Source organism: Leucopleurus acutus, assembly GCF_964270905.1.
Source record: "Leucopleurus acutus genome assembly, chromosome: 21".
NCBI classification, from domain to species: Eukaryota; Metazoa; Chordata; class Mammalia; order Artiodactyla; family Delphinidae; genus Leucopleurus; species Leucopleurus acutus.
Genome location: NC_139163.1, coordinates 30,771,773 through 30,793,245, shown reverse-complemented (window position 1 = coordinate 30,793,245; position 21,473 = coordinate 30,771,773). Strand labels below are relative to the sequence as shown.

General features: G+C 35.4%; 1 protein-coding gene across 1 annotated transcript in view; it reads left to right on the top strand.

Annotated features, from left to right (window-relative positions):
- LOC309977500 (A disintegrin and metallopeptidase domain 3-like) overlaps positions 1–21,473 on the top strand; it is a gene marked incomplete at both ends in the record, with an annotated part of 119,142 nt that overhangs the window by 56,915 nt on the left and 40,754 nt on the right. The window contains 3 exons of the mRNA XM_082863615.1: positions 3,951–4,090; positions 9,397–9,583; positions 20,297–20,395. Coding sequence (XP_082719741.1) covers positions 3,951–4,090; positions 9,397–9,583; positions 20,297–20,395 — 426 coding nt within the window. The remainder of the gene's footprint in view (positions 1–3,950; positions 4,091–9,396; positions 9,584–20,296; positions 20,396–21,473) is intronic.

The window sequence follows — 21,473 nt, the reverse complement described above, 5'->3', positions numbered from 1 at the left end:
TTGCAGCGAGCAGGGGTTACACTTCATTGCAGTTTGCGGGCTTCTTGTTGCAATGGCTTCTTTTGTTGTGGAGTACGGGCTCTAGGTGCATGGGCTTCAGCAGTTGTGACACACAGGCTCAGTAGTTGTGGCTCATGGGCTCCAGAGCACAGGCTCAGTAGTTGTGGCAAATGGACTTATTTGTTCCGTGGCATGTGGAATCTTCCCAGACCAGGGCTTGATTCTTAACCACTGTGCCACCAGGGAAGTCCCAAGGTTGTTTTCTTACATTCCTAGTTTGTTGAGGATTTTTAATCATAAAAAGGGTATTGACTTGTGTATGCTTTTTTGTTTTTTATTTTAGTCATGTGAGCCTTATCTCTTATTTTCTCAGTTAATCTAGCTAAGAGTTTGCCAATTATGCTGATGTTTTCAAAGAATTAACTTTTTGTTACATTAATTGTTTTTCTCTTCTCTAATTCTATTTATCCCTGCTTTGAACTTTATTATTTCTTTCTTTCTGTCTGAGTTTCTATCTTTCTGAGTTCAGTTTGTTCCTATTTTTCTAGTTCTCTGATGTGTAAACTCATGTTTTTTCATTTGAGATGTTTCTTCTTTTTTAATGTATTTGTTTACTGCCATAAACTTCCCTCTTAACAGAGCTTTTACTGGATCCCATAAGTTTGGATATATTGTATTTTCATTTTCTTTTTTCTCAGCATATTTTGTAACTTTGCTTTGTGATTTCTTCTTTGGAATCATTGGTGTTTAATGGTGTGTTGTTGGAGTCCCACAAATTTGCAGATTTTCAAGTTCTACTTTTCTTACTAATTTGTAGTTTCATTCCATCAGCATCAGAAAAATATGCTTTGTATAAATTCAATATTTTAAAGTTGACAGACTTGTTCTGTAGCCTAACAAGTGGTCTACCTTAGAGACATTTCTGTGTGCACTTGAGAAGAACATGAGTTCTGCTGTTGTTGGATGGGATGTTCCACATGTCAGTTAAGACCAGTCAGTCTATCCTGTTGTCCATTATTTACATAATATCTTTTGTCAGATTGTTCTGTCCACTATTCAAAGTGAAGTATTAAAGTCTATTATGTTGCTGTCCATTTAGCCTTTCAATTTGGTCAAGAGGTGCTTCGTATATTTAGTGCTGTAATGTTTGGTGCATAAATATTAAATGATGTATCTTCTTGGTGAAGTGACCCTTTTATCATTATGAAATGTTCTTCCTGGTCTCTTTTAACAGTCTTGAATTTAAAGTATATTTTGTTTGATATTAGTATAGCCATGCTCAGCCCTCTTTTGGTTACTATTTGCATGGAATATCTTTTTCATCCATAATCTTTCAACCTGTGTGAGTCTTCAGATCTAAAGTGACATAGTTGAATCCTGTTTTTTAATCTATTTAGCCTATACATGTCTTTTAATTGAGGAGTTTAATTCATTTACATTTAAATTAATTACTAATAGGAAGAACTTTTGCCGTTTTATTAATTTTTTCCTTTATATCCTGTAGCTTTTTGTCCCTTTCATTTTCTCTTTCTGCCTTACTTTGTGTTACATTGATTTTTTAAATTGTGAAATGCATTGGTTCCCTTGTCTTTTCCTTTTGTGTATATTGTAGATATTTTGGTTATGGTTAGTTATGCAATTACTAAGAATATCTCAATTTTATAATTTTAAACTGAAAAACTGATAACAACTTCACTTCAATTACATACATATACTCTATTCCTTTACAGTTCTATCCTTCTCTTTATGTTATTGCATAGATATTAGTTCTGCCATTTAAATTCTATACAGGAGTTAAAAGTGCATATGTGCACCAAAATTATGAAGATATAAGCTAGTATGTTTATCCATGTACTGACCTTCATTAGAGGATTTTATAATTTTCTTTTGGCCTTATGTTGCTATCGAGCATCCTTCCTTTTAACCTTGAAGACCACCCTTTCTCATTTCTTATACATCAGGTGAGTTGGTAATAAACCCCCACAGCTTTCCTGGAAAAGTCTTCATTATTTTTTGAAGGACAGTTTTACTGGATACAGTATTGTTGATTGACAGATTCTTTCTTTCAGCACTTTGAATGTATTTTTCCCAATACCTCTGGGCTGTAATGTTTCAGCTAAGAAATCCGATAATAACCTTGAGACCTCCCTGATAACTGACAATTCATTTTCTCTTGTTGATTTCAAGATTTATCCCTTTGTCTTTGACTTATAGTGGTTTTATTACAATACGTTTCTCCGTAGGTCTCTTTTGATTTTCCTAGTTAGGGGTCATTGAGTTTCTTGAATCTGCATGTCCTCAGATTTATAAAGTTTGTGTCAGTGATTTCCTCAAATAAGCCCTCTGTCCCTTTCTTTTCTCTCTTCTCTTTCTGAGGCACCCATAATGCACGTATTGCTCTATTTGTTAGAGTCCATAAGCTCGTCTCTTTTTCTACATTTTGTTTTTGGTTTTTGCTCCCATGAAAAAGTGATTTCAAATGACCTGTCTTCATTTCTGATTTTTCTTCTGCCTGACCAAGTCTACTTTTGAAGACCTCCAGTAAATGTTTGTTTATTGATTTTACTTTACCACAGAACTTCTTTTTATAATATTTTATATCTCCCTATTGATATTTATATCTGGAATTTTTTCAGATATTTAGGGCTGGATAATCATGTAAAAATCAATTAATTTAATTGATCCTATCAATAAGCTAAAATGGAAAATATTTGATTATATCGATAGATGCAGAAAACACATTTGACAATTCCAACACAATTTATGATTAAACTCACCAAAGTGGCAATAGAAGCAACTTCCTCAACTTCAGAAAGACTGTCTACAAGAACAATACAGCTTACATCAAACTTAATGTTTAGAAATGAATGCTTCCTACTAAGATTCGGAACAAGGCAAGAATGTAACCTACCATTCTTATTCAGCTTTGTACTTGCATGCAAAACTAATGATACCAAATATTGTGAGGATTTGGAGCAACAGGTAGTCGCATTCATGTTGATGGGAATACAAAATGGTACAGCCACTGTGATAGACAATTTGGCAATTTATTATAAACTTCAATATTGCCTTACCATATGATCCAGCAGCTGTCCTCTATACCATTTACAAAAATTAGTTGGAAACTTACATCCACAGAATCCTCAGACATGATTATGTATAGCGACTTTATTTATAATTGCCAAAAATTGAAATCACACAAGATGTCTGTTAATCGGTGAATGGATAGAGAAACTGGAGTTAATCCATAAAGCGGAATATTATTCAGTATTTTAAAAATTAGCCATCATGCAATTAAAAGATGTGGAGGAATTTTAAAAGTAAAGTGGTTAGTGAAAGAAGCCAATTTTAAAGGGCCACACACTGTATTATTCCAACTCTATGACATTCTGGAAAAGGCAAAACTATGGAGATAGTTAAAAACATCATTGATTACCAACCAGGGCTTTGTGTGTATCACTTATATCAGAAGTATCACTACTTCTGAAGTTTTAGTTTTTTAATACAAGTATTCTGCCTTTAGAAAAAAAATGTTTGATTTTCTCTCCTAAAACTATTTTTCACATCAAAACTGATTGTCAGTTAAACCCTTAAGAATCTGTGTATTTTTCAGTGTTAACATTAAAAGTGACATAGTTACTGAAACAATGATTAATCTTCTCGAAATATTTTTTTAAGTTTATTAGAATTAAACCAGTAATGTGTCATGAAAACATATGATTAATCTTATTTTGTTATTTGTCAATGCCATTTGGGTTGAAAGTACTATTACTCAAAAAGAATAACAAAATTTAACTTTGTAAAATGCTCTTAAGAAAATCTTAAGATCTTTGGTATATTAGTTTATTAAATTAGTATTTGCATTTAGGTAATATGGCCACAATTACATGAAAAGACCAAGGGTTGAAAAAATAACTTAAGCAACCATTCTGTGTTTCATTTCTATTTAGTATCCAAAGATGATAACCTTAGAGGCATTTTCAGTTGTTCTGGCACAGTTGCTTGGAATTAACCTGGGATTAACATATAATAATGACATCTACAGTTGTTACTGTCCAGGAACTACATGCATAATGAATCCTGAAGCAATGTAAGATGTTATTTTTATCAAATCTTTGTCTTCTTTTGGGAGGTGTTTCTTACATTTCTTGATGAATAATTTCTCTCAGTATAACTTGAATAAGAATATTTTTATTAAATACATACAAGTTATTTTAAAGCTTATTAAAGGGAATGAGTATTGGATATTGTAGAAAATGTGCTTCATAGTTCTATATTCAGTGCTATAGTATCGAGTCATTGATGATGACTTTGTGTGGAGTGCTAGAACCTTGAGGTGAAATTCATTCATTCTATCAAAAAAATTTTAAAGTATGTACTGTGTCACAAGTATTGTGTTTGTCATATAAATGATTAGCGAGATAGAAAAAAGCTATATACCTTATATTAGTCCATCAGGGCAGAAACTTAAACAGTTGAAATAAGAATAAACAAGATTTAAACAGCTTATGATAAGTGCCAGGAGGGAAATAAATAGGGAATACATGGGGAGGAGAAACTTTCTGATAAAGGGGTCTAGGAAGTTTTCTATGAGGCAAAACTTATGTTAGGACCTGAAAGAGAAGAAATAAATCTAGTCATGTGAAGAACTTGTTGAAAACTTTTCAGGGAAAGCAAGTGAAGTGATACTTGGATAGCAAAAAGTTTTAAGAGCTCAAAAGACTGGAAAAAAGGGCTTGGGGGAGGGATAAAACAAAGAAACAAAAGAAATGGCTGAAACTATAAGGAAGAATGTTAAAGGCATAGACATTTAAAAAAACAAAAAAGGAAAGTAAAATACAAAGAGGCTAAGGAACCATGAGTCAGAGGAAGAAGTCCAGGAGGTAATAGGAAAGGTAGGAAAGAGCCTGAGCAAGCAATCATGAGTGGAAATTGGGATTTTATGATAAATTTAAAAAAACACATTTTAATTGATTTATGCAGTATGGATAATATAATATATTTTGTAACATGAATGTTAAATATATCAGAAAGAACAGCAATATAGTAATATTGTTACTGAATTAAGTCCTATAGACCCTAGGCTCTCTGCCTGGGCAGGGGAGAGTTCTTTTTTTGTTTTATTCAAGAAACAGAGTAACGAAACCGAAGCTGAGATCCATGGACACAGCACAAGCTCTCCTCAGTGGGCAAGGAATGGAGAAGCAGGAACTAAGTTCACAGATCAACTTCTCACCCATGTGGTGAGAGGAATTTACTTTTAAAGAGTAAGGACAAAGGCTGGAAGAGTGAGGCTGACGATGCAGACGCATATGCATTAGTCTACAAGGGCAGAGGCAGGGCTGTTTTGAGGGAGTGGGGAGCCCCCTTTTATTAATCCTTTTTGTTCCTTAGTGGCCATTTATAGGCACTGGTAGGTGTGTCATTTAATAAACTAATATAGTAAAATCAGTGTATAATGAGACTCAGGGTCTGTTGGAGGTCAGATTCCTCGCCATCTTGGTCCCAGCTGGTTCCATCTGTTTTGTTTGTTTGTAGCTTCCTTTCTTATCTCTGGACCCTTTGCCTTAAAGATTTATGTTAACTCCTGATAAATGTGCACGTTGGCAGGTTTTGAGCAGAGACCTGGAGCACTTTGGCAACAGTATTTGATAAATAATGATTCTCATAATAATCTACCGCAGTTTCATGAGACTGAGAGGAAGAGAGATGTCAAGAATTATTTATAGAGGTTCTGGTTCAAGATGGTGAGTTAGGAAGAACTTGAACTTCTGTCCACCCTCAGACAAGCCAACTCTATGGCTACGCATGGAACAATTTCCTCAGAAAAAACCAGAAAGCATGCTCAAGACACCTACACACACACACACACACACACACACACACACACACACACACACACACACAAAAGACACCTACACAGAGGGCAAACGAGAAGAAACCACATCGAAGAGGGTAGGAAAGGCTAAGAACCAATCTCACCATAATTCCTAACCCCAGCAAGGTGACCCACAGTTGGGAGGGAACTCAAACCTAGAGATTCTCTCTGAGGGGTGAAGGATTTGAACGCTTATTGGACACCCTAACCGGTAAGACCTGCAACTGAGAGATGAACCCCCAAACATCTAGCTGTGAAAGACAATTGGACTTGCACATGTGAGCCAAATAAGGCTATAGTGAACCAAGAAAGAGATCTTAAAACTTTTGAACTCACTTGCCACCTCTGTGGCCTGTTGAGAGGCACCCAGTCTTTATGCCAAAGCGGCTTATTTTCTCATATTAACGTGTTGGCTGGAAGGTCAGGCCTCTAATTGAACACACATCTAGAAGCCTGCTAAGGTACTCTCTGGGGATGGAGGCTGGTGGATGCCACCTTTGTGTTCTCCCTCTACCTCGCTACAGCTTGCTGGATTCTCCTGGAAAGGAGCTTGCACCGTCCCCTGGCACCCCAGTTTTTGCGGTTGCCACCACAGGTTGCTACCTCTAGATCACTGGGCTCTGGCGGCCAGCTGGGTTTAAGCTCACAGGTCCCACAAAACTGTAAACAATGGAACGAGAGGCCACAGTCCTAGGAACCCAATCTTTCTGTGAAAGAGGCCTATTAGCTTATCTTCATAGCTGTGGCCTGAGGGGCAGGTTTCTAATGAAACCCATGTCTAAAGTCATACTGTAATCTTTTTCAGAGGCCTTGGAGGATGGGAACTATCTTCAAGGCCTCCATCTGCCATGTTCCAGAGAACCAGTATCTCCAGGAGGGGAGTTTGTACAGGCTTCTGCTGCTTTAGTTTCTGTGGCTGCTGCCCAGGAGACACCCCCTGATGGCCCGGCTCTGGTGCCCAGAGGGACTTGCATTCCTGGGTCCCCTGGGACTGTAACAGTAACGATTGGAGAGGTAGTTCATGGCGAGCTGTCACGCCAGGGCACTGCACGGGTAGCAGACTGAAACACACCCCAGATTTTCTGTGAAAGTGGCCCATTTACTTGTCCAGGAGCGTCTGCCTGAGGGGCATGCTGACTGTTTGGCTCACATCTTGGGGCCAAGGGTGATTCTCTCAACAAGCAGAGGCCAGTGGGCATAACTGTTCACCCTCCCCCTTCCTTGCTCCAGCTCCTCGGCGTCTCTCAGAAAGGACCTTACAACCTTGTCTGGCGCCCTGAATTTTGTTGCTGCTGCCAGGGAACATGTGTAGACCACCTGGCTCGGTGGCCAGCAGGACTTATGCTTGTGGGTACCACAGGACGGTAACCCACAGAGAAAGTGTTTCAGCTGGTTGCCACCTGCATGGCACAGCAAACAGACCCTAGAACCAGAACTGCAGTCTTTCTGTGAAAGAAGTCTTTTAGCTTACCTTCATAACTGCTGCATGAGAATCAGGTTTCTAGTTAAACACAAATCCAACAACTGACTGTGATCCTTTCCAGAGACCGCAGAAGGCGAGTGCTATCACTGGACTCTCTATCTGCTGTACCCTAGAGTGCCAGTGTCTTCCATAGAGGAGCTTCTGCAGGTGCCTGGTGCACTATTTTTTGTGGCTGCTGCCTGGAGACACCTGTTGATCATGTAGCCCTAGTGGCAGGGGAGCTTGTGCTCCTGGGTTTTCTGGAGCTATAACAAACAGGCAGTTCTTGATAGCAAAAGACCCTGAATAGCCATAGCAATCTTGAGAAAGAAGAACAAAGTTGGAGACATCATATACCTGATTCCAGGGCTACGGCAGACAAAAGCAAACAAGCCTGGAACACTTGTGTCAGAGTATAAGGAGGTGTTCAAAGGATTATGGAGATTTGTCACAGGGACACAAAGCAGTTTGAAAGGGGCTCCCCACAGGCAAATCTGGGACAATTTGAAAGTCATTTGTAATGTTTGTAATGGATTATAACCCACTGAGTGTAATAGGAAGATATGATTCCATATTCATGTAAATACATGAATGAATTGAAAATGTGATTAGAACTGAGATTTTACATAAAACTTCTCTTCAAATAATTATTAAGTGATAAGAAAGGAAAGAAATGTTAGAGTGAAGACTGGCAGACACACCTTAATCAACTGATCAAAGTGACTTTTACCAAAAATATAACAAGTTGAAATCATGTGCTGTCTGTTAGGATGCAATGGAGCAGACAGTCAGCAACACTTCTGTGATGAGGTTGCCAAGATGCATAACCTCAGTCTAACTATGGGGAAACATTTCATAAACCCAAATTGAGGGACATTTTACCAAATAATCAGCCTGTAATTATAAAACGTTTCACTGTCATGAAATTCAACAAAAATTGTAATCAACTAAGCTAAGGAGACATGAGAACTAAATGCAGTGGTTGATTTTGAACGGGATCCTTTTGCTATAAAGTGCCAATACTGTGATGAAGGGGAAATTTGAATGTGATGTGAGGATTAGATTTTAGCACCGTATCATTATTTCCTGATATTGAAGGTGTGATTTCAGAGAATTCATTACTATGTAAGAGTTATACATTAAAATATTTAGAGTAATCAGGATCTCCCGTTGGCAACTTACTCAACCATTTCAGGAAACAAAATTTGGTTTTCGTACTTTTGTATCATTTCTCTAATCTCATAGAGACTGTTACAAATTTAAAGAAAAGCCCATTAAATAGTGCACTTAGAAATATAAAAATATCAAAATAAAAAGAATCTAGGGTTTATACATTCTATATACTCAGTGTTGAGATATTTTAATTAATTAATTTTGTTACCAAAGTACAAATAATTCTGACTTTTAATTAACACAGTCCACCATTGTTTATTCCTTCATTTTTCCATATTATTCCTAGTATGTTTCATTTTCTTAAGTAGAGGATGTTAAGGTTACATGATTTAGAATATATTAAACAAAACAGTGCTTAGCACACAAAAAGCTCTGTTTAAGTATGTCTTACTATTTACTATTTTCATTATTATTGACAACACCATCATAATTATAATTATAATTAAATAATTATAATAATATAATATAATCATATTAATAATGTATATTATAATATTATGTTCTATTAATATATATTATTATATTATAATATATTAAATATTATAATATAATAATAATTATAATAATTATGATGGTGTTGTCAATAATAATGAAAATAGTAAGACATACTTAAACAGAGCTTTTTGTGTGCCAAGCGCTGTTTTGTTTAATATATTCTAAATCATGTAACCTTAACATCCTCTACTTATTAGATGTCTGTTATATTGAATTATAATAGAAACGAACTTATTCTTGCATTACTAATTGTATTAAAAATAAAGCAGTCTCCCGTTTTGGCTATTCTCTAAGTGAAGTAGTACAGAATTCATAGTACGTTATTGAAGGAGTATTACTTTGATACTGATTTTATTCCTTTTAACTGAGGAATATAATTTAATTTCAGACGTTCCCGTGGTGTAAAGTTTTTCAGCAGTTGCAGCATGGATGAATTCAAACATACAGCTTCACAGCCTGAATTTGAATGTCTTCAGAATCGAACAGTTTCAAAAGTGGTTCCACAAGGAAGAGTTTCAGTTTGTGGCAATGGAGTTCTGGAACCGCCAGAGCAATGTGATTGTGGTGGGCCAGAGGTTGGTGAGAAACATTAATAGCTTATCTAAAGATTTGTTTCTGTAGTCTTATAAATATAGTTGTGATATAAGTGGGAGGACTTTTTTTTTTAATGTTGCACCATTTTATCAAATAGCTAAGATGGGGAGATATAAGGCATGTGATAACTGGCTCATCCTGAATTTGAAACATTTGAAGAATTTAAGTTTGGGGTAAGTGCAGTGTGGTTAAAGAAGTAGATTTTCCTTGTTGTGTAAACATTACCCACCTTTCTGTATCATAAACATCAGTTCCAACAGTAGTATAATTATCACCTAAATCATCCCTGAATTCCTCCAAAGTGCCTGAATTGGATCACTGAGTTATTAAATGTGTGCTGTTGTTCACCTCCTCGTCTCCTACTTCCAGTTCTTGCATGGATAGAGCCTCATTTATTTTAACTTCGTTTCGCAGAATTGGATTAATCACAATCCTTGGTTTGTTGTTATATTTAGCTTTTTGCTATTTGTCTTCTTGTTTTTCATTTGTGCTTGGTAAGATAGCTAATCATTGCATTTTGTTGTTGTTGCCTTCATATACTCGTGCGGTGATTATTTTAATGTTTCATATTTGCTTGCTGAGATGTAAGCTCTAATTGTTAGGAGCTAAAATCTGTATAATCTGATTGCATTATAATTTTTAAGTGAATGACTCAAATCTTCTATATATTTTTACTAATTTTGTTTTCCTGAACTCTCAGCACTCGAGAAATAATATTGATATCTCCAACTATACAGTTGGATTTGCCTAATTCTCATTATCATTTACTCAATTCATATTTTATATATTTTGTATTTCTTTTATATGGTGTAAATTTATTTACAATTGTTGTACCTTCCTAGAAATTTAATACTTTACCTTCAAATACTGAATCTCTTTATTTCTAATGTTGATTTCTGTTTTAATGTCTATTTGGTCTGGTATATATCTGTATATCTGTATACATATTTTATGTCTATATCTATGCACACACTAGCTTCCTTAAATTAGTATTTCCCTGATATTTCTCTATTCTCATTTAGGTTTTCTTTACTATTAAGTTCAGTATTTACCTTAGGTTTTAATTTATTATTCAGTCTGTCCTTGATTTATAAGATTAACTCAAATATTATTGTGATTAATACTTTTACATATTTTTAAATTAACTAAAGTCCATAGTTTATTCAGATTTCCTTTGTTTTTACCTAATGGCATTTTTCTGTCCCAGGATCTTTTCCAGGATACCTCATTACATTTACTTTTCTTATGCTCCTCTAGATTGCATATTTTTATAATTTTAGTTGTCTCAAAATTTTTATATTTTCTATATTCAATTTGCCACATGTGTTCTTAATTGAATTTTTGTTGAATCTGTTTATTTTGTTTTCCTTTCTTCCAGTATTTCTTTTAGTGATTTAGTCTATATGTACTGTTTATTTTCATTTAGTGATTATCTTTGTATTTTTACCATAGATGTTTAATGGTAAACATCTATCTGGGCCACCTTCTTCCCAGATCACAGTGTTTACAACCCAATTAACTTTCTTGTAAAATACTCTTGTAAAATATTTCATTTCTTTACATTAGAAAGTACTATGAAGAATTTATTCAGAAAATAGTTGCTTTATTTTACCTTCCATTCCTTTTTATCAGTGTTTTTGTATGTCGAAGTTTCTTTCAGAAATAATCTCCCATTTAATTATAATTTTCTTTAAACAGTTCTCTCTATAGTAAACTCCGCCCACTTTTGTTTAGCAGTAAATATTTATACCATTCCATTATTTCACTGTGATATATAATATATATGAAATATATACAGGAAATATGGATGAAGAGTATAATACATAGATACTTAACAAGCACCTGAATACTTTGCACTAAGGTCAAAACAATCCTTGCTTCTGCCAAAGAATTTCTTTGTGTGTCCACTCTCAATATGCCTCCTTTTCCCAATCATCATTTAGAATTTAAAGGTATCATTTCAGTACTTTCTTGTCATCATAGTTTTAGTTTTACCTCCTATTTTCCCATCTTTATACAATATAGTTTGATTAACTGTGTTCTACTATTATATAATTGGCAGTCATATGATTTGTGTCATTTGTAACTTGGTCTTTCACCCAGTATTGTACTTGGAACATCCATCAACTTTTGAATGTAGCTATATTCCAATTGTTTTCATTGCTTTTAGTATTGAGTTTATGAAAATTTCAGTTTATTTATGCATTATTTGTGAAATGAAAACTTAAGTTTATTTCAATTTATGACTGTAAAGACTCATTTATTTATGAATTTTCTTGCACATGTTTCCTGCTGCACATGTGCCTGCGTTTCACTAGGGTGTATGTGTACCGACAAGTGAATGTGCTGTGTCATGAGGTATACATGTATATATAACTTTGAGGATATCTTACTTACTTTGGGTTTTCCTAAGTAAATGGTTGAATGGTCTTTTCATGTCTTTTACACATTTGTCTGTCATTTCATTCGCATTCACTTGTATGAATTATCAGGAATTTATCACCAATATGCTGGAAGGCTAGGATGTATGCTGATTCTTCAGTAAACTAAGTTTTTTCGGCATGAGACAAGTCTTACAGAGAGGACCTTCAGTGACCTAGTAGTTTAGGTAAAGGAGTAGGTGGGCTATTTCTCTTTCTTATGGGTGTACAGCTTCCTGTTTGTGGACTTTACCAGTGTCAGAGGCCAATCTGTTTATAGTGGAACTTTCCCGGGAAAAGTTCTTCACTGAACCATGGGATAAAGTTCATTAGTTCCAAATTCCAGGAGCCAGTGGATATCAGGAAATTTAGGGCCATTGGATGAAATCAGCTGTGTAAGTGATCAGAGATGCCTGCGGTTGCAGGGGGTCCTAATCAGTTACAGTGCCCAGTGGCCAGGGTTTTTTTCCCTTTTATCCTGGACTGCTTTCAATGATTCTTCTGGCTGAGCTCCACCTACCCCCACTGAAATGTAACTGCTTGTTTTGTAAGTCAGTATAGATGGATTATTTGGATTGTAGAGTCTGTCTTTAGTCATATATGCTTAAATAGCATGGGATGCAAATTTTCTCAGTTGCAGACCATTCTAAAAGTGTTATGATTTTGACAGAATACCTATACATTCAATAATATTTCACACTGGTATAATAATATTTCAGATTTGGTATAATCCTGAGATGACATATTATTGTGGGGAGGAGAGTAAAGCGGTGCTCTAAGTCTTGCCTAATGAAATTGAAATGAACTTCGTCAGCTTCCCAGAATGGAAGTTTTTACTGCTAGTGAAAAGTACTAGCAGTATCCAGTGCTACATGCTAAAGGCCAGTAGTGGCAAAAATTATTTTAATTATTGTTGATTTGTTAATCACTCTGGGAACAATGGTTTCCACTGCCGTTTAAACCTCAGTACTTTAATATAAGGCTCTAATTACCTGTGACTTCCTCTAGCCAGACAGTACTTTTTTTTTTCTCGTTTGCAACATTTTACAACCTTGAAACGCTTTAGGAGTATAGGCAGTTCTTAGTTTATCACCAACATACATCACGTCTGAGACCTGAGAACAAATTTATCCAATGATAAAGACTAACAAAAGAACAAAAATATATAAAAGGCGTAAAACAAACTAATGGCCAGGGTAGTTCATTGTTTAATAAGCTCAGACATACACATTTGCAGAAAATTTAACTGGCTCTAAAGTTACTTGTAGCTGCTTGTGCGTGATGTGGACCATAGAACGTCCATGGCCTGCCCCAGCTAATTGCACAGTACTGAGTATCCTTGGCTTTCAAGGTGGCACCATTGTCTGACTAGATGTGTAAATATCATCCATTTAGGAGTACTTGATTAGTATGATTCATGTCTGCTGTGCAGAGGAATTGCTGTGTCATATCTGGAAAGGTGTCTATTGCAGTCAATGTCAAACAATACCCTCGAGAGGAGATTAGGGGCTAACATGCTGTATTTGTGAGGACTGGCCATGTCCATTGCCCTGGGCTGTGTGCCCTGGATTTCCTTTTCTCACTTGACTGTAACTGGTAGAAAAGACACATTTGCCTGTCTTCCTCGGTCCCAAGTGCTGGAAACACTAGGTCTTGTTTTGGAGCCCAGTCTTGGATTATAAGTGGATTGCAAGTGTCTCAGAACACATAGATGCGTTATAAATTGTTTTCAGTATCTAAACTTGCAAGCTGATTTTGATCTTTTGGGTCTAGTGAGATACTGAAGAAAGATTTTACTATAATTTCCACCACCACACACCAAGTGCCTTCGGTCTGTAACTGCATTATACCTGGAACTGCCATTGCTATTGGAGCCACTGCCATGTTTAGCTTATATAAGCCACCTTTTACTGGCCAGGCAGGGCTATTATAAGATGACAGATTTTCTTGAGTATCCCTGCATATGCTGTCTCCTTGATCAAGACAGTGATCTTCTGACCAGCTCCCTTTCCCCTTCCTATTCCTTTCTCCCCCTCTCCTTACCACTGTATCTTGTGCCGCTTCACAATAACAACCTAGATAGGCCAGGATAGCTATGTGGCTTCCAGTCATATACTCATCCCTACTTCCACTGTCTTAATCGTAGCATTTCCACATTGAGAGCGTCCCTTAAAATCAAGAGAACTGTTACATTTTTGTAGAATATCTATCCCCATCATCTATTCAGCGTAAATCTATTATTTATGACTGTTTGGGTATGTGTTAGCCCTAAAGAACCCACCAGAAATGTATGTGATTTGAGAGCATTTCCAAATCTAGTAAGAATATTCTTTCAATCTCACCCCTGGGGACTTCCTGGTACTATAATGGCCTGTGCTCAGGATAGATGAAAGGCTTGACAACTTGGTTACCATCAGTTCTCCAATCCATCTTGACCAGTATATATGGCTTTCATTTCATGTGGATGAAACCCTTTATTCTTATCCTGTTTATTGTTGAAGGAGGTAAGATCTGTGTACAGAGTGGGTACCAAACATTTGGGGTGAATGCCAATCAAATGGTATCATGTCAGACAGGATAGTCTGCCAATAGTAAATACATGGTGTCCAGGAATAATTCCTGCTCACAGCCCAAACCTTAAGGTACCATGGCTATTCTGTAGCCCGGTAGTGAAAGAGACTTTCTCCGAAGGGCAGACAAACAATTTCCGCATTAGATTCTCTCTGGCCTAATATCCATGTCTACATGAACATAGGACTCAGACTTGAACCATTGATTTTTCTGTCCCTTGGCCTGCAGGAAATTACATTTAGCTTTTGCCAAGGTGTCCATTCTGGGTAGTTTATTGCCCAGTTCCTAAATAGTTTTTCAAAGATTATTCCTGCGATACAAGAGTACGTTCAGTTGTCTCTGATAGCCTGTTTGCACTGTGTGGATGAACTGATTAATCTGATTTGGGTCACTATTTCATCATCTGGGCACTCTCAAGTCTTCATTTAAAATCCAAGATGGAGTCACAGTGGACCTAAGGGAAGAGGTAGCTTGCCCCACTGGATTTCAAGGGTATGTATTGGAAAATGAGAATTCATCTTGGATAGGCCACCGTTTTATTATAGCTGTAAAGACTGTTAAAAGAAACAGGGTCATCCCTGGTGGCACAGCGGTTGAGAATCTGCCTGCCAATGCAGGGGACACGGGCTCGAGCCCTGGTCTGGAAAGATCCCACATGCCGCGGAGCAACTGGGCCCGTGAGCCACAACTACTGAGCCTGCGCGTCTGGAGCCTGTGCTCCACAACAAGAGAGACCGCGACAGTGAGAGGTCCGCACACCGCGATGAAGAGTGGCCCCCACTTGCCGCAACTAGAGAAAGCCCTCGCACAGAAACGAAGACCCAACACAGCAAAAATAAATTAATTAATTAATGAATTAAAAACAAACAAAAACGAAAATAAGACACCAGGCCCCAAATGGAGTCCCTTATGCTAAACCTCACATCACCAAACTGAGAGATTTACCTTAACTACACTTTTGGCTCTTCCAGAAATGGAATCTTAAACCAGTCAATCAGGAATCATCTGGCCAGCACTAGTTAGGTAATCTGCCTGATAGACCCCTGCCATCCCCTAAAGGAAAGTAACTTTGCAATAATCAGCCCACCTTTTTGCCAGTATAACTTCCTTGTTCCCACTCCCTTCTGCCTATAAAAGTCTTCCATATTTTACAGCTCTTAAGCATTTCTTTCTTTTTTTTTTTTTTTTTACTTTTTTTTTCTTTTCTGGCCATGCTGTGTGACATGCAGGATCTTAGTCCCCTGACCAGGGATCAAACCCGTGCCCCCTGCAGTGGAAGTGCAGAGTCTTAACCACTGGACCACCAGGGAAGCCCCGTGGAGCTTCTTTCTAACTGTTAAATTGGATGCTGCCCATTTTGAATCAGTTTTTGCTCAAATAAACTCTTAAAAGTTTTAATATGCCTCAGGTTATCTTTTAAAAAGACCTACTGCAGTAAGCCCCGATAGGTCTTTACATTCTCTTTCTCCACATCCATGTCATTAGACAGTGTGTTCATTGACCAGTGGTGCTTAGAGCATGAGGTTGGTTCTGAAAGTGACCGTGTGACTTTGAAGCCTTCATATCCAGCAAAACTCACATCGATCCATAATATGCTATTTGGATGAGACTTTATGACTTCATCAGGCTTTTGCCTAAGCACATCTCTAATTTCTTTCTTTTCTTACTCATTGTAAGAACATATCTCAGTAAATTTTGGAGTGACTAAACCGGTCTTGATCACCAGGACTTTTCTATCTATAGTTATGGCCACCAGCAGAAGGGAAATAGTTTTTATTTTCTTGAAAGTATAGGTGGGTGAACAGCAAGCCCAATAAACTTTGTTTCGTGTCGCAAGACCATCACTTCCCACTGATGGAACCTTTCAGGAGTCTCAGCAACAGTGGTCAAAAACCATTTGCCCTCACTGTCACTGAAGACTTTACTGAACAAGTCTGCTTCTGCATACCATACCTGGCCAGATGATCCATGCGACCTATCTGCCTTTATATCCACAAAGGCATTGTGACCTTGTCTTTTCTTGTCTGCACAGAGACTCATGATGTGTCTAGGTGGCCTTCATTATACTTATTTATATTTTCTTTCTGACTTGCTGAGTTTTTGAATTTGAGTGATGCTATACCTGATTAAATGTGGAAAATATGTAGAACGTTTACATTACCACAGACAGTTTTCCCTTACCTCATCCAAGCCAATCCCATAAATATCTAAACTTCTAATTTCTGTCACAACACATTCATTGTACTATTAAGTTTATAACAAAGTGTCAAAATGCTTTCCAAAATGGTTGTAATATTGTGCATTCCATCCATCTATGTATAACAGTGGCGGTTGTTCTGAATCCTCACCACTTTTGTTACTGCCAGTCTTTTTCATTTGAATCATTTCAGTTTGTGCTGGTATCTCATTGCAGTTTTAGTTTGTATTTTCCTGATGACTAATTATATGGGACAGTATTTCATGTGATTATTGGGCATTCATATGTTTCCTTTTTAAAATGTCTGTTCAACTATTTTACAAAGTTTAATGGGGTTGTTTGTCTTTTTATTATATACTTACAGGAATTCTTAATATAAACTATACACAAGCCTTTGCCAGGTTTTCTCCCAGTATGTGGCTTAGCTTTGTGTTTTCTTAATGACATCTTTCAAAGAGTCAAAGTTTTTAATTTGATGAAGTCCAGTTTATAATTTTCTTCTTTGATATATTATGCTACTTGTAGCCTATCTATCCTAAATTTGTGAAGCTTCCTTGTAAATGTTCTTCTAGAAGTCTACAAATTTTAATTTTTATGTGTATGATCCATTTTGAGTAATTTGTAGCACTTTGCAAGTTAAGGATCAAGGTATATTTTTCTCAAGGTATTCAATTGTTGAAGAGACTGTCCTTCCTTCCCCCATTGAATTACCTTGGTACATTTACTGAAAAACCATTCATGACATACTTTGTGTTCCAATAATCTACGTATCTATCCAGTACCAGGTCTCCTTATCCTAATGCACAAAATCAGGTAAAATGTATCTTCATGTTTAGTTTCTTCTTTCTCAAGATAGATTTGGCTATTTTAGGTCTTTATATTTCTATGTAAAATTTTAAATCAACTTTTCCATTTCTACCCACCCCCTAAAAAAAAAAAACTCTTGAAATTTTTAAAAAAATCTAAAGATGAATTTATGGAGAATTGAATAGTGTACATAATGTGATTTTCAAACCATGAACAAGGTATATTGTTCCATTTATTTAGGTGTCTGTAATTACTTAAATTTAACCCTAAGTAGTTCATGTTTTTTAATATTATTGTAAATTGCATATTTTTTTTAAAAAAATTCAATTTTCAGTGCATTTTGCAAGTATATAGAAATAAAATTAAATAATGAAAGTTGTTGATTCCTCCTGTAGTCAGCTTAGCATTACTTTGAATGACTGGTTTATATTTTGGAAAATACCTGCAAAATGCCTAAGTCAAAATTATCAAATAACCAATAAATATCTGAAAAAGAGTATGCTTATGGTGTTTATTCCAGAAATAGAGAAATGTTTCAGTATTTTTCAACATATATCATTAAAGTAACAGAGAGATAAAAATTACAAGATATTAAATATTGAAGAAACATTTGATAAAATGTTTGGACAGGTAGGAGTAAAAGAATGTTCTTTGATTTCTCAAATTTCTCAATGATAAACCACAGTTACCTATGTTACAAAGTCCTCGCTTCCAGTTCCATGATGGAATTCCATTTTTAAACTACATGTCATAAAAGGCCAATTTCTAAGCCTGGTATTTAGTCTAGGTTTCCATTATACATTGCGTATTGTCCAGATATGTTTTGCACTGTAGTAGGCTTTCTCTTTGATTCTAGGTGTTAGAGATTTCCCTTTCACGTCATTTATTTTTGTTTTATTTTCCCCAATGTTAATGTTTACTATGTGTTTAATCTTCCATCTTCACTAAATTCTCTTGATAGTTTTCATTAAAATATTTATATTGTGAAGCATAACACATTCCTCTTAATAATGAAACATGAAAATTAAAAAAGAAAGAATATCATCTGATTCCTGTAAATATTACAAAGTGTTATATAGTAATAGAATTTGGGATATACTTTAATAATATGCAGTTGATGTAATTGAAGACATTATATTTAATTTTATATAGGACATTATATGAGTATCCAGGTATAATAAAATATCAGAAATAAATTATTATTCTATAAACACAACTGATAATTTAATTTTGGGGGAAAAGATACATTATTATAGTTACTTTTACAATATACTATTCAAAATATTTAATGTCAAATAAAAATACATATACACACATATATGTATATATATAACAAAACTTTTACACACACACTGTACCTTCACATATTTACTGGGGTTAGGGTGGAGGAAAGTTTTATACATAAACTTTTAGAACAAATCCCAAAGAAAGTTGGCAGTTGTCAGATTTCACAATATCATAATAAAAAATTTTTTTAAAAAACTGCCAAAATAGAAATAAATTGTCATGACAAATTGTAAAACACTGTAAATTATATTAGTGGCTAGGAGTTAACATCATTAATATAAAAGTGCTTACAAATAAAGGAAATAAACAGAAGATTACTTCAACAAAAAGTATGCATAAAAGTATAAATCAGATTGTGCAGATATGTAAAATGTTCAGCACATTAATAATAAAACTAATAAAATTGAAACAGATATAAACACTTAGTAATTTGTGCCTATACACTTTACTTATTTTATTATTTTTTATTTATTTAAATTTTTATTTCAATAGGCCAAGAAGAGTCTTTTTTTTTTTCTTTACATCTTTATTGGAGTATAATTGCTTTACAATGGTGTGTTAGTTTCTGCTTTATAACAAAGTGAATCAGTTATACATACACATATGTTCCCATATCTCTTCCCTCTTGTGTCTCCCACCCCTCTAGGTGGTCACAAAGCACTGAGCTGATCTCCCTGTGCTATGTGGCTGCTTCCCACTAGCTATCTATTTTACGTTTGGTAGTGTAGTAGTGTATATATGTCCATGCCACTCTCTCACTTTGTCACAGCTTTACTTATTTTAAAATATTATCAGTCTTGTTTAACATCACTCTTACACTGAATAGATAACTATATAGAAAAAAGGAAATAGTGTATATTATGAAGAGCCTTTAATATTTTTAAATTCTTTGACCTAATAACTTCTAGAATCAATCTTTCATATAGAATCTTAGAGCTAAAAAAATGACAAAAATTTCTTTGAAATGTCATTTACAACATAATATACTGTTGTAATTTAGAAACCTCTATTTTGTCACATCCAAAAATTATTGTATATTCACAGAATGATATCTTGAAGAGACTTGATAAGATGGGTAACTACTTATGATGTAGTAAGTGAAAAAAATCTCAAAATTTACAATTCCTATATTTATGAACACAAAGATTGAAATAAATTGCATTACATTTTTAACAGTTCAAATTCTTGAGCATGGAATTGTGAATAATTTCATTGCCATCTTTTTTTCTATATCAAAATATATTATGTTCAGATATATATATTAAGTGGTGTTAAAAATAGATACAGAAGTAAAAATTATACTGTGATTGTAATTAACTTAGAGACATACTTTAGTGTATTATGACAATAAATAAAATGATTTATTTGATTGAGAATTCCTTTTATTTAAATTGATTGCATTTGCTTTTTAGCAATGCTCTCATAAAAAATGCTGTGATGCTGTAACCTGTTCTCTGATTGGAGATGCAGAGTGTGGTACAGGACCATGCTGTGACAGAAAAACTTGTCAGGTAAGTTTTCAAAATATTGCCTTATTTTCTTTCATGAAATTTTTGCGTTCTTGTGGGTGCATTTTGTAGTTTTTTTCCGCTTTTATTTTTACTCATGTTTCAAATTATATTACTTTATGTACTCGATTCATACACAGTTAATTTCAGAACTGAGAGAAGGTCCTTAGATCTTTTTCAACCTCTTTCGTAGTGCTGTCTCTTACTGTATTGTTTCAATTTCTGCTCAAGACCCATCCTCTTATTGCATTTAATAACAATTCCAGATAATTTGGGTGCTTTGTTCCTCTTGGTCGTGCCTGAATGTAGCTCTTCATGATTGAACGACTTATGACAAAATTATGAATAAGCCACCCAACACACACTTGACATGCAATATTTGAATAAACAGACAATAATAATAATAAAAACGCCTCATTTTGAAAGTAGCAGAAAAGGAATCCATATAAAATAGTCAGCAATATGTAGCATATCTAATAGTGAAGATTAGCTTTGGCAAGACCCTGGAAGTGACTGACTGAACCCTTGACTTCCCTTGGGAAGTTTTCCGTTCAACTGTCCTTCATAGCCACACCTGATAGGAGGCAGGGTAGAATCTCTTTTCTAGGGATTGCTACATTTTAGCGACTCACCTTTTGTGTCACTTTCAGGGGTCTATGACAAACATAAAGACTGAGTGATGAGAGGTTTTGCTGCCAAGTTTGTTTTTTCTCTGTCCATGAAATCTCTCCTGGCATCATTTTACTTTGCTCTGTGCGTGTTCTTTTTCGCCCAGTGGGCTAGTTTTTAAAGTCAATGGTCATTTGTCTCAAGGCACATGAATGTAGAGGCCAGCCTAGGGCTTCCACCTCTTAGCAATTAACCTTGCTGCCCTTTCCTTCACCAGAGCTCTCATCTTAGTCTTTGTCTCCAAATCACTGGAACTGAGCAGTCAGACTTTTCTAAACAGTCCATTGCCCTCTGCCTACATCTCAAAGGATAATTCTTTACAACAGAGGCAATTGCTACATTTGGTCGAATGAAAATTCATAGTATAAGTTACTAGGGAGGGCTTCAGGGTAACAGCTAAATGTCCTATGTT